The 12,855-nt window shown below is 56.0% G+C and overlaps 1 protein-coding gene across 1 annotated transcript; it reads right to left on the bottom strand.

The window, feature by feature from the left end:
* Nucleotides 1–1,506: 1,506 nt before the first annotated feature.
* Nucleotides 1,507–11,324, bottom strand: LOC121915583 (collagen alpha-1(I) chain-like). Its single transcript, XM_042439923.1, has 3 exons — nt 11,273–11,324; nt 10,064–11,108; nt 1,507–2,662 (listed from the first exon to the last, which is right to left on the bottom strand). The coding sequence occupies exons 1-3, from the start codon at nt 11,322–11,324 to the stop codon at nt 1,507–1,509; spliced, it is 2,253 nt and encodes a 750-aa protein (XP_042295857.1).
* Between the last annotated feature and the right edge of the window lie 1,531 nt (nt 11,325–12,855).

The following is a 12,855-nucleotide window of genomic DNA, read 5'->3' as shown; positions in this document are numbered from 1 at the left end:
TCGGACCCTTCTCCATTGGGAGGTGCGTTTGCAAAGCTCCGGAACCATTTGGTTGGGGTCAGATTCGAATCCAACACGTCTGAGGAAACCCCCCAGGGATGTAAGATCTCCCTAGGGCATTAATTCCCTTCTATGTACTTTTATGAATGCGATTTTTGTCTCTATAATGGTCAGGAGCTGTGCCACATTCCGTCCAGCATTAGCCATGCTCCTGAAATGAAAGTGCTTCCTGTTGCCCTCATGTATGATGTCGAGTATATGGTTTCTCTATGGCCTTTTATGTTAGTACAATTCTTTTATACAGAAAAAAAGAGAACATCTATCCAAGTCCCCAAACCCGTTCTGAACTCGAGCTCCATCAATGCAAGCATCTTTTCCTATGCGCATTGAATATTATTTTCCATGCCGTACAGTGCTGTTTTCGGCACGAATGTTTGTGACTGAGGCCTATTCTGTGCCATATATTTATCGTAAGTGCGTGTGTGAGAAGCCCTGGCGTTTTATCCACTGGTCTTTTTTTTTGGGCCATTTGACCGCCTTGTCCGGATGCGCATCCAGTGTTTGCTCTTATGCGACCAAGAAGAGCCTCTGGGCTGTCATGGGCAGGTAGGTTTTATGAAACCGGTTTGCTTCTGGGTGTCCGGACATGGGACTTGGATGATGGATGATGTGATGATGCTTTGATTTTTAATAGCGTAATTTGATGGTAATGTCCCTCTTTTATGTTTTTTTATTATATTTTCTTTATATTCTTATTATTATTTTATATGATTATTATTATTATATTCTTAAGCTATAGACGTAATTGTTAACTTTATTTTAATGCCTCTGCTTTCTTATGTCTTCTTATTATTCTTATTTATAATATAAATTAAGACTATTTATTATTAGTACGTGTCGACAGAATCATTTAATTCTGTGTTAATATCCCGTCTCTTATTTTTTGATTTCTATTTATAAGATTAAGATAAATCTTACTATGGATTATTCTTATTACGCTTTATCCCGTACTAGTTTAATTCTCTTTTAATGTCCCCCTTCTCTTGTTTTATTCGTAGTGTAAGGTTATCAATATGACTTAAATGTAATAATCTTATATTATTATTAAGCGTTATCCCCTAATTAATTCTATTTTTAATGTCTGCGTCTCTTATGTTTTATTATTTTATTTATCTATTATTTTATGATTAGTATTCTTATTAGTAAACTATTACTGCAATAGTTTAATTCGGTTTGTAATATCCCCTTTCTCGTATGGTTTATTATGATTTTTATGTATACATTAATTCTAAATCTTATTTGATTAGTATTAAGCTTTATTTTAAAGCCACTGTAAATACCCCAATTGTACCTACAATAGTTAATAAATCATACTAATAAAATTAATCATAAAACATTATCGGATCCTATATGATCGCTGCGGCTTCTTACACTTCCCAAGAAAACACTCCAGTAATACCATAATAAAGTTAACAATCAAGTAGAATTATTCTTTTTACCTCGCGATCAATTGGGCGGAGCGGACCCACTGATCTGGGGCTCTATGTTCCAACGTTTCATGTGTTTTAAAGGCCGTTTTCTTCTTCCTTTCTGGCCCCCCGACCGGGCCCAGGCCGCCGCTGATGCTGGCGGCTCAGGGCACCCAGGGCGCCATCTGCTCCCCCAGTTGCTCCAGGAGGCGCCAGGCCGACTCTGGTCGATCACAGCCGGCCGTGCGTTTCTCCACACAGCCCTGCGCGGGGGAAGGCCCGTCCCCAAGCTACCTGTGCCCCCACGGGTGTTGGGGTTGACCACCCGCCACTTTCTCCCGTTCGTGTTGGCCCCCACCTGCTGCCTCTCCCCGCTTGCCTGGCCCCGGTTGGGGTGACTCTGGCCCCTTGCTGGGCCGGCGGCGGTTGCACCGTTCACCTCTGCTGTTTGCTCCCGCGCTGGTCCCGGCTTTCTGGCTTGGCTGCCTCCGCCTGCCGCCCTCTCCCCTTTGCCTGTCTTTCCTGCGGGCTCCGTTGCTATGGCATCTGGGCTTCCTCTTTTTGTGCCTTTTGCCCTTCTTTGTCGGCGTTTGGGGCCCCGCCCCCCCCCTCCCCTCCCCCCCCCCTCGCCTGGGTCCTGGCCGTCCCCGGGGTCCTGGGCTCTGTTGCCCTGGCAGTTTGCTCCCGTTTTCCGTCCGGTTCCGCCGTGCTTCCCCCCGTTGTTCCTCCCCCGCTTTTTTGGCCCTCCGCTTCCGCTTTGGTCCTTTGCCCCCCCCTGTTCCCTTGCCTTGTGGTCGGGCCGTCCCCCCCCCCTGGCGCTTCCCGTTTGGGCCCCTGCCTTCCCGGCGCCCCCTCTCCTCTCCCCCCCTCGCTTCCCGGCTCTTGGCGCCGCGCCGTTGGCGTCCCGCTGTGGCGCCGCCGCCGCGTGCTGGCCTCGCCTCCTCCCCCGCCGGGTCCCCCCCCTGCGGCCGCCGCCTTTTCCCCCTGTCTTTTTCTCTTCTTTTGGGCCCCCCTGCGGCCCTCCTCTTTGCGCGCCCGCGGCCCCTGGCGGCGGCGCGCTGCTCTGCCCCGGTGGCCCCTGTGGTCTCGTCTGGGCCGCCGCCGGTCCCTCCTCTCGCTTGCCCGCCTCGGCTTGCGGCGCTGTCCCCGTCTGGGCCCGCGCTTCGCGTCGCGCTCGGGTTTTTGGGTTGTTGCTGGGGGGGGGAGCGGGGCCTGGTTGTGTGCCGGCTCCTTCCCGTGCCCGGCGCCTCGGTTTCCTCCGGTTCCCCTCCTCTCCTTGGCCTCTTTGGTCCTCTCGGCCCCGCGCCCTCTTTTCCCTGCTTGCGCCGGCCCTTCCGTTTTTTGCTCTCTTGCCTGCCCCCTCCCCCCCGCGGGCCCGTTCCCGGTCGGTTCCGTCTTTTCGGTCGCCGTGTCTTTGCCTTTGTTTTTTTCTGCCCTTGCTGCTCTTTTCCGGGTGTTGTCGTCCCCCGCCCCCCTCTCTTTTTTGTTCTTTCGGCCGCTTTCTGCCCCGTCTCGGTTTTCTTGTTTCCTTCGCTTTTTTGCTGTTTGTCTTCTTCCTCCCTTTTCTCGTTTTCCTTCTGCTCGGCTGCTGGGGCCCTTTCGTTCCTCCTTGGCCTTCTTTCTCTTTTCTGCTTTTTCCCTTGTCGCGTGTCTTTTTTTCCGTGCCCGGCTTTCTCTTCTTTCCTCTCTCCCTGCCCTTCCTCGTCCCTCTCTCTTTTTTTTTTTCCTTTTCCTGCTTGGGCTTTTGTTGTTTTCTTCTCTTGTGCTGTTCCGCTCTTTTGCCTCTTCGTTTCTGTTTCCCCCTTCTGGTTTCTCTCCCCCCCTGCCCTCGCCGTCCTCTCGTTCTTTCCCTCTTCTTTTCTTTTTTTTTGTTGCTTCTTTCCGTCTCCCTCTGGGCGTCTCGGCCGGCGCTCTTGCCTGCCTGCTTGCTGCTCCCTCTGCTTCCGCTGTCTTTTCGCCTCTGGCCGCGTCCCCCTGTTTCTCGTTGCCGGCTTGTCCTTCTTCTTTCCTCTCCTCTGTCCTTTTCTTTTGCTTTCGTTGCCTCCCCGCCGGCTGGCTGTTCTCCTCTTTCTGCTGCCCTCCCGCCTTCTTGTTTTGCCCTTTCGTTTCTCTCTCTCTGCTTCTCTTCTCTTCTTTCTTCTTTCTTTTTTCCGTCCTCTTCCTCTGCCTTCTCTCCTTTTTTCCCTCTCCGCTCCCTCTTCGTCCTCCGTTCTTGCGGCTCTCCTTCGTTCTGCCCCTGTCTCCTTTCTCTTCCCCGCGCCCCCCCCCTCCCTCCTTGGCGCCCCTTCTCCCTCCCCCCCCCCTTCTTCCTCTTTCGTTGTTTTTCTTCCTCTTTGTCCTTCTCTGTCCCCCTGGGCCTTGCCGGCTCTGCTCCCTGTCGCCCGTTCGCCGCTCCCGTCCTTTCCTCTCTTTCTTTTTTCCTTTCTCCCCGCTGTGGGTTCTTTTTTCCGCCGCCTCGCCCCCTCTTGCTTCGTCCCTTCGTCCTTTTCGTTCTGTTTCCTTTTCTCCCCGCGCGTTGCTTTGCCGTTTGCGGCTTCGCGGTTTTTTCCTTTTTTCGGTCTTGCCTCTCTTTCTTCTTGTCTGCCCCGCCTGTCCCCTCTCCTTCTCTGTCCTTGTGTCCTGCCTCTGCTGTGTCTTCTTGGCTGCGTTTGTGCGCTTTTTTTTCCTTGCTGCTTTTTGCCTCCTTTTTTTTTTGTCCGCTTCTTGTCTCTTCCTTTGTCTTTTGCCTCGGGACCCGCCCCCTGCTCGGCCCTCCTTCTTTCTGTCGCCCCTTTTCTCCCTCCTGGTTTTTCCTTTCTGCTTGCTTCCCTTCGGCTTTGTCTCCTGTTCTGCCCCCCCCTTCTTCGTTCCTGCCTCCCTTCTCTTCCCTTTTTTTTCTCCCGCTTCTTCCCTTCGTTCTTTTTTTTCCTTTCTTCCGCCTGCTTTCCCCGCCCCCCCCTCTTCTTTTTTCCCCTTCTTCTCTCTTTTTTTTCTTCCCCTCTCCCCCTTTTTGTTGTCCTGCGTCTCCCTGCTCTGGCGCGTGCTTTTCCTTGCTTTTCTTTTTCCCCCTTCCTTTTTCGCTCTTTCCTTTTCCTTTTTCGCCGTGCCTCGGGTTGTTGGTTTTTCCCTTTTTGCCCTCTGCCTCTTCCTTCGTGCCGTTGCCTTCCGCCGTTCCCTTTGGTTCTCTTTCCCGTTTTTTCTTGCTTCCCCCTTCCGCTTTGTCCTGCTTCCTTTTTCTGGCTTGTCCCTGGTTGCCTGGCGGCTTGGCCCTTTTTGCGCCTCCCCCTTCTTTTCTTTTTTTTCTCTGCTTTAGCCCCTTCTCTTTTCTTCCGGCTCGCCCTTCCCCCTCTTTTCCCGTGTTTTCCCGCCTCCTTCTCGTTTTCCTTTTTCGCCTTCTGCCCCCCGTCTCCTTTCTCGTGTTTCTCTTTCTCCGTTCTTCCGTGTTCCGTCTGTGTTTTCCCTCCTTCCTCTCTTTGTTCCTCTTCCCCGTTCTCCCTTCCTTCGTTGTTTTCTTTCTCGTGGCTGGTTTTTGGCCTCTTCCCGCCCTGCTGCCGCTGCTCCTTTGTTCTTGTTTCTCCCTTTTCCCGTCTTTTTCTCGCCTGGTTTTGGCTCCCTGCTGTCTGCTCGTTTCTTTTCTTTGCCGGCGCCTTTTTTCTCGCCTCCTCCCGTCTTTTTCTCCTTTTTTCTTTCTCCTTTGGTTCCCTTCTCTTTCTTTCCTTCTTTCTCTTCGTCTCTGCTGTCCGTTGGCGGCCGTGTCCCCTCTTCCGTTCCCCCCTCTTCCTGCTTTTCTTTGTGTTTCCTTCGTCTCCCTCCTCTCGTGCTCCCCCCTTTTTTTCCCCCCCGTTGCTGTGCTTTCTCCCCCCCCCCTTTTTTTTCCCTTTCTTCTTCGTTTTTCCTTCTGCTGCGTCCCCCCCCGCTTGCTTTTTCTCCTTTTTTTCCTTTTTCTTCCCTTTCTCGCGGGTTTCTCCCTTTTTCCCCTTTTTCTTTTCCTCCCCCCTTCCCCCCTCTTTCCCCCTTCTTTGTGTTCTCTCTGGCCTTTTCTTCCTCTTTCCTTGTTGCTCTCTCTCTTCTCTTCTTTGCGTCTCCCCTTGTCTTTTCTCCTTTGCCCCTGGTTTTTTCCCCTCCCCTCTTCTTTTGCTTTTTCTTCCTTCCCTTTGTCTGTTCTTTTTTTTTTCTCTCCTGTCTTCCCCCCCTTTTTCTGCCCCCTTCGCCCCTGTCCCCTTTCTTCCTTCCCCTCCCCTCCTCCCTCCTTTTTGTCTGCGCCTCTGCTTTTTTCCCTCCGCTGTTGTTTCCTCTCTGTCTTTTTCCTCTTCCCGGCGCGTTCCCTCCTCCTCTTCTCTCCCTCTTCCCTTGCTGCCTTCCTTTGTCTTCCTCCCCTCTTCCCCTTGTTTCTTCCCCTTGTTTTTTTGTCCTTCTGCTGTCGTTTTCCCCTCTTTTCTCTTTTGCGGCTCTTTTTCTTTTCCTTTTTTTCTTTTTTCCTCCCTCCTCTTCTCTTTGTCTTCCTCGCCTTTTCCTCTCGTGTCCCCCGTCCTCCCCTCGCCTTTTGCTGCTTCCTGGTGGGTCTTTTCTTTCTTTTTTCTTTTCTTCTTTCCTCTCCCTTTTTCTCTTCCGCCCTGGGCTGTTTCCCCTTTTCTCCCCCGGCGTTCCCCCCCCCTTTTTTCCGTTTTTTTTTTCCTCGTCTCCCCTGTTTCGCCCCCTTGTGCCTCTCTTTCCCCTTCTCTCTTTGTTGCCCTGCGCTTCCTTTTCCTCCTGTTCGTTCCCCTTTTTTCGGCCTTTGCCCTGGTTTGTTCCTCTTTTTCCTTCTTTTTTTTTCTTTTTTTTCTCCCCTTCCGTTCTTCCTTTCCCCCCTCCGTCCCTTCGCTTTTTCTTTCTTGTTCCTCGGTTCTTGCCCGGCCCCTTTTCCGTCCTTTTTTTTCCTTTTTTTCTTTTCCTTTTCTTTCTCTTGCCCTCTTTTCGCTCTTTTCTTTCTTCTTGGTCTTTCTTTTTCCTCGGCCCCCTTTTTCCCTCCTTCTCTCTTTGCTCTTTTCCCCTTTCCTCTTCCCTTCTTTCTTCTTCTCTTTTTCTCGCCTTCCCCGTCCTTCCTCTTTCTTTGCGCCTTTTTTCCTTGCCCCCCTTTCCCCTCCCCCCGTTTCTCTTTTCTCCTCTTTTTCTTCTTGGCTTCTTTTCGCTTCCTTTCTCCCTTCCTTGTCTTTCTCTCCTCTTTTTCCTTCCCCGGGCTTCTCCCCCCCTGCCCCTCTTTTTTTTTTTTTGGCCCCTTTTTTTTTTCTTCCTCCGTCCTCTTTGGCCTTTCCGGCCCCTTCCGTTCTTTTCCCCCCGCTCTCCCCCCCCTCTGTTTTCTTCCCCTTTCTTCTCCCCCGTCCTTCCTTCCCTGTCCCCCCTTTCCCCCCCTCTTCTTTTTTTTGTCCCTCCTGTTTGTTCCTTGCCCCTTTTGGTTTTTTTGTCCCCCTTGTTCTCTTCCCTTCCTCCGCCGCCCTCCGCGTTCCTTTCCCCTTTCCCCCTCCCCCCCCTTTTTCTTTCTTCCCTGCCCCTTGCCCTTCTTCCCCTTTTTTTTCCCCCTCCCCGGTTTTGTTTTTTTTGCCTTCCCCCGTCTCGTTGTTTTCTTTTTTTTTTTTTTTTCTTGCTTTTTTGTTCGTCCCTTCCCTTTTCTTCCCTCCCCTTTCCTTTCCTTTTTTCCCCCTCCTCTTTTGTTCTTTTTTTCTCTTTTTTCTTTCCCCTTTGTCCTCCTTTTCCCTTTCTTCTTCCCTCTTCCCCTTCCCCTCTTCTTTTTTTCCTCCGTTTCTTCTTTTTCCCTCTGTTTCTTTTTTTCCCTTCTCTTTTTTCTCCTCGCTGCTCTGTCCCCCCCTTCCTTCTCCCCCCCTCTGCCGTTTGCCTGCCCCCTTTCCTTTCTGTTGGCCCCCTTTTTTTTTCCCTGTTTTTTTGCTTCTCTTTTTTTCTTTCTCTCTCCTCCCCCCTTGTGTTCCCTTTTGGCGCTGCCTCCTTTCTCCCTTTTTTCCTTCTTCCTTCCCCCTTCTTCTTTCCGTCCCCCCCTTCTCTTTCCCCCCCTCTTTCTCCTCCCCTCTTTTCCTCTTCTCTCTCTTCCCCCTTTTCTTCTTCTTTTTCCCTTCTTCCCCCTTGCTCTGTTCTCTTCCCTCTTTGGTCTTTGTTCTTCTTGTTTTTCTTTCTTTTCCCCTTTTTCTTTTTTTGTTTCCGTCTTTTCCTTCCTTTCTTGCCTTTTTCCTTCTTTTGCTGTTCCTTTCTTTTCGTTTTGTCTCCTTTCTCGTCTTTGTCTTTTTCTCTTTTTGTTTTTGCGTCCGTGTCCTTTTGCTTCCCTCCCCTTTTTTTGTTTTTGCTCGCTTTGGTTGTTTTCTTTTTCCCCTCTTTTTTTGCGCTTTTTTCCCTTGGTTGTCTTTTTGTTTTTTTTCTCTTTCTCCGTCTTTTTTCCTTTGTCTTTGGTGTTCCGTTTTTTTTTTTTTTTTCCCCCTTTTTTCCTTGGTTTTTTGTTTGTTCTCTTTTTTTTTGGGGTGTTTTTCTTTCTCCCCCCTTTTTTCCCCTTTCTCCTGCCGCTCTTCGTGTCTTGGGGTCCGCCCTTTCCTGTTTTTTCTTTTTTGTCGTTTTTGTTTTCCCCTCGTTTTTTTTTTGCTGTTTCTGGTCTCTTGGCTGCCTTGCCTGGTTTTCCTTTTGCTTCTCGTCAGTCCTTCCTTCCTTGTTCTTTTCTTCTTTTTTTCTTTCTCTGTGTGGGGGTCGTGCCCGTCCCTTCTTTCTGCTGGCCCCCCCCTTTTTGTCGGCCTTATTCGGTCGCTGCCGTTCCTCCCCTTCCGTCCTCCTTCCCTTCGCTTCACCGCCAACCCCCCTTCACCCCAGGTCTGTCCTTCCCTTCCCTTTTCCTTCTCTTCCTTTCCGTTCCTTGGTCGTCCTTCCGGCGTCCTGGCGGCGTCCCTTCCTTCCCCTTCCTTCGCCTTTCTGTTCCGCCGTTACCCCTTCTTCGGGCCCCCTTGCTTCCTTCCGTTCCCGTCCCTGCCTTGGTCTTTCCTTTCGGCCTTCCTTCGTCCTTTCCCGGTCCGTCCCTTCCCTTCTTCCCGGCCCTTCTCTGGCCCCCTGCCCGTGTCTCCTCTCCGCCTTTTCACACAAAGACAACTACGCACCACATCCCCCTCAACCACACCCACCAACACCCACCCCTCCCCTCTCCACAACCCACCACCCCCCTTCCACAGCCCACCTCCAACCCCCCCCCCAACCACCAATACGTTCACTGTTGTTTTCCTCACCCCACATCACACATCAACCACTCCACCATACAACAACACCCGCATACAGAACACATCTACCACTAAACCTACCCCAACACTCCACCCCCCCCCTCCTCCCTCCCACAAACGACGACGACTCTTCTCACGCTTTTTCATTGTTAGCTCCCCCCCCGCCCCACCTCCCGCCCCATACACAACACCCCTCCCCCCTTGCTCGGCCACGACTTCACCCACCCACCCACGTATCCTCTTCAAACCCCTACTACTCCAGTTCCCCCCACATGCTTCCCCCCACACGCGCCCCACCCCCCAACTCCTTTACCCATGCCTCCTTTCAGCCGAAGCTTCCCATCCCCCCCACCCTACGCCACCACTACAATCTACCCCTACACCCCCTCTATAGACTCAGCCGAACATAAACTCATAGTCTCCCTAGCTCGCCGCGCGGCCGGCCCCTCGGCGGCCGGGCCTGCCGCCCTTATCCCCCCACCCCCACTGAGGCATAATCGCGTCCTTTTTTTTTGTCACAGCCAACCACACCCCCCCCACGCCAAACGCACCCCAACACCCCACCCCCCCCCCCCCCACCCCCCCCACCCCCCCCCCACCCCCCCCCCCCCCCACCCCGGCCCCCCCCCCCCCCTCCCCCCCCACCCACCACCCAAACCCACCACCAACCACCCCACCCCACCCACACCCCCCCACACCCCCCCCACAACCACCACACGCCCCCCGCCCCAACCCCACCCCCCCACCAACCCCCCCCCAAACCCCCCCCCCCCCCCGCCAACCCACCCAGCCCCCCCCCCCGCGGGCCACCCCCGGCGCGCAGTCAGCGACCCCCCCCCCCGGAGCTCCCCGCCCCCCCCAACCCCCCCCCCCCCCACACCCCAGCACCCCCGACCACACCCACCCCACCCCCCACACCACCACACCCCCACCCCCCCCCCACCCACACGCAGCACCACAACCCCACCAACACCCCCAACCCCCCCCGCAACCCCCCCACACCCCCCAGCCACCCGACCCCCCCCCCCCCCACGCCCCCCCCCCGCCCCCCCCCCCCCACACCACCCCCACCACCCCACCCCCCCCCCAACACAAACACACCCCCCACACACCCACCGCCAGCCCACCACAACCCCCCCCCCCCCCCACCACGCACACCCACAACCCCCCCCCCCCCCACACCCCCCGCCCCGCCCCCCCCCCCCCCCACAACCCCCCCCCCCCCCCCCACCCCACCCCGCCCCACAACCACCACCCCCACCACCCCACGCCCCACCACCCACCCCGGGCGCGCCCCCCCCCGCACCACGCCACCACCACACACACAAACACCACCCACCCCACCGCGCACGCCCCCCACCCACCCGCCGCCCCCACCGTCCTCGGCCTCGGCGGGCCTGGCCTCTGGGCCGGCCCGGCGGCCCCGGCCCGGGCCGTCCGGGGCCTGGCCCGGCCGGCCGGCCTGGCCGGCCCCCGGCCGGGCCGGCCCGGGCGGGCCCGGCCGGCCGGCCGGCATCGGCCCGGCCCGCCCGGCGGCTGGGGCCCCGGCGCGGACGTCCCCGGCCTTGGGGGCGCCCGCGGGTTCCCGGGGGGGGCTCGGCAGCCGCCTTCTGCCGGGTCGGCCGCGCCCCGCCCTGCCTTGGGTTGGGCGGGCCGGCCGGGGGCGGCCTGGGGGCGTGCCCCGGCGGCCGTGCCGGGCCCGGGGGCGGCTTGGGGGGTGCCGTTGTCGCGGTGGGCCGCTGTGGGGGGTTGGGGGGTCCGGCGCGTTCCGTGCGGGGCCGTGGGTTTGCCGTGCGGCTGCTTCGGGGTGGCTTTCTGTTGTCCCCTTGGGGGTTCGCTTGGGTTCTCGGGGCTTTTGGGGGGGGGGGTCCCCGGGGTGGGGGGCGGCGGTCTGGGGGCCCCCCCACCCCCGACCCCGCTGCCGTGGGGCTGGGTGCGGGTCCCGGTCCGGGGTGGGGTCGCTGGCTGGCTGGGCTAGGGGCTCTGGCCCCCCCCGCCGGCTCTTGTTCTTCCCGGGTCTGGCCCCGCTTGGGGGCGGGCGGGGTCTTTGGGGGGGTGCCTTTGCCCGTTCCCTCCGGGGGGCTGCTGGGGCGCTTTGGGGTTGTTTGGGGGGCCGGGGGCGGGCGCTTGGGGGGTTTGGGGGTTTTTCTGCCCGGGGTGTGGCTGCCGGGGCCCTGGCCCTCCCCTTTGGGGGTGCCCGGTGGGTGGGGGGTGGGTTGCCGCGGCTTGTGGGGGGTCCCGTTGGTGGGCCGGTGGTCTTGGGGGTCGCCGCCCCTGTGGGGCCTGGGGGCCCCTTGGGGTGCGGCTTGGGGGGCTGTCCGCGTTCGTGTGCGGCTTGGTTCGTTTTCCGTTTCGGGGTTGCCTGGCCGGTCGGTTTGCGTTGGGGGGGTGGTGCCTCCCGCCGCGCGCGCCTGTTCTGCCCCTGGGGGGGTTGGGGGGTTTCTTTGGTGTGCCTGCAGGAGCGATCGCGCCCTAGGCTGCCCCTTTGGGTGTTGCTTGGGCGGTGCCGAAGGGGCGAGCTTGCCACCCCAAGAGCTCACCACCCCACACCCACACCCCCCCCCCTCGAGGCCCTCCCCTCCTAACCCCCTCCACCCGCTCCCGTGTAAATCTCCAAGCCCAGCGAGAGACGCTCCATGCTACGTTGGACGATTTACTTGTGAGAGTTTGATGTTTCATAATAAGCCGCGATGTGAGACAGTTAATTTTTACATACCCCTCCCTACTGAGTAGAGTTGTTCCTGTTGGGTGCCTTGCGCGAAGATCAAGTGGGCCAGGTCCGTTGAACTTTGGGGGGCTTCCTTTTGGTGTGAATGGACCACAGACACCCCCCGGTTTGACACCTGGGCCGTCCAACACCACCACCCCCTGCTGGGCCAAGGAGGAGAGAAGGCTGGGGCTGACAGTGGGGCAGGGATGCAGGCTTTGGTCCTTTGGGGAAATATTTGGGGGCAGGGCTAAAGAGTCTGGGGTGAAAATGGCCCCTTAATAATAATAATAATACATTTTATTTTAGCCCTCCTTCCCAAAAGGATCGAACGGAGAGACAACAACCGCAACGTTATATACATGGCTTTCTATAATTAATAATAATAATTATTATTTGGCCGCTTCTCCCAAAAGGATCAATCAGTTTAAACCATAACACAGTTTGACCCCATTCCCACGGCTAAAACGATCCACAACGACCGAGACGTCAAAAAGTGATTTCAGCAAGTGTAAAAAGGCGACCCTTCAAGCCCCCAGTTCGTTCCAGAACTGCCGAGCCAAAGCACGCCGCGTCTCTCGGCTCGTTCCCTCTCCGCCGTCTTGCCTATCCCGCACGTCATGCACTTCGACGCATTGCGCAAACCTAGGCGCCCGATGTGAACCAATGAAGCCAAAACCCTCCCTTGACGGCCGTTTTGCCATTCCTATGTATTAAGGGAGATTAATTAACTTTGCAAAAAGCGCCCTTTTTCGTGGTTAATCCTGCACACCACACCAAAACAATCCAAGTTTGACGCAGCTGTCGCGGTACATCCTCAGTTCAACAGTCTCCTATCCCCTCCCGATCGATGCAGGCGCGCACAGAGCCGTATTAGCGGGACCGGCGCGCATTGAGTGCTCCGCGGACTGGCCTCCGGTGTGGCGTGGCTACCACGTCCGCGCCTAGCGCCTCGCGGAGCGGGGCGACAGGTGGGCGGTTGTAGTTTCTCTTATCAGCGAGCTCTGGCGCCACAACAAAGCTAAAAGGCAGCCGAAATTTAAGAGAAACGCTATTGTATTAATATTATTATTATTATAGAACGTCGCATAGCCGGTTTTATTTAATATATTATTTTTAATGCTTTAAATTTAAAGCGCTATAGTAAATAGCAGATTAACATAACCCTTACTACATTAGAAGCATACCGCCAGCTGTGCTTCTTGTGCCATTATCAAGCAAGCCCTGGCGTTCACCGAACCCCCACGATCCACACCCACCGACTTTGACACACATGACTGAACCACCAGCACCCCGGCACGCCGGGACCTTTGATAGTCTTCACTCCTTCTGAATACCACCCCACACAAAACGAGACCCTATGGCACTTCCACTGCCGACAGACAGCCATCCACACACCTTACATTTATTAATACATACATCCATTTCATCCATGAACTCCCTCTTCCTTTCTTACACGACC

This window comes from Sceloporus undulatus, chromosome 9 (assembly GCF_019175285.1).
Source record: "Sceloporus undulatus isolate JIND9_A2432 ecotype Alabama chromosome 9, SceUnd_v1.1, whole genome shotgun sequence".
Lineage (NCBI taxonomy): Eukaryota > Metazoa > Chordata > Lepidosauria > Squamata > Phrynosomatidae > Sceloporus > Sceloporus undulatus.
This window is presented reverse-complemented; position numbering and strand designations above follow the sequence as displayed.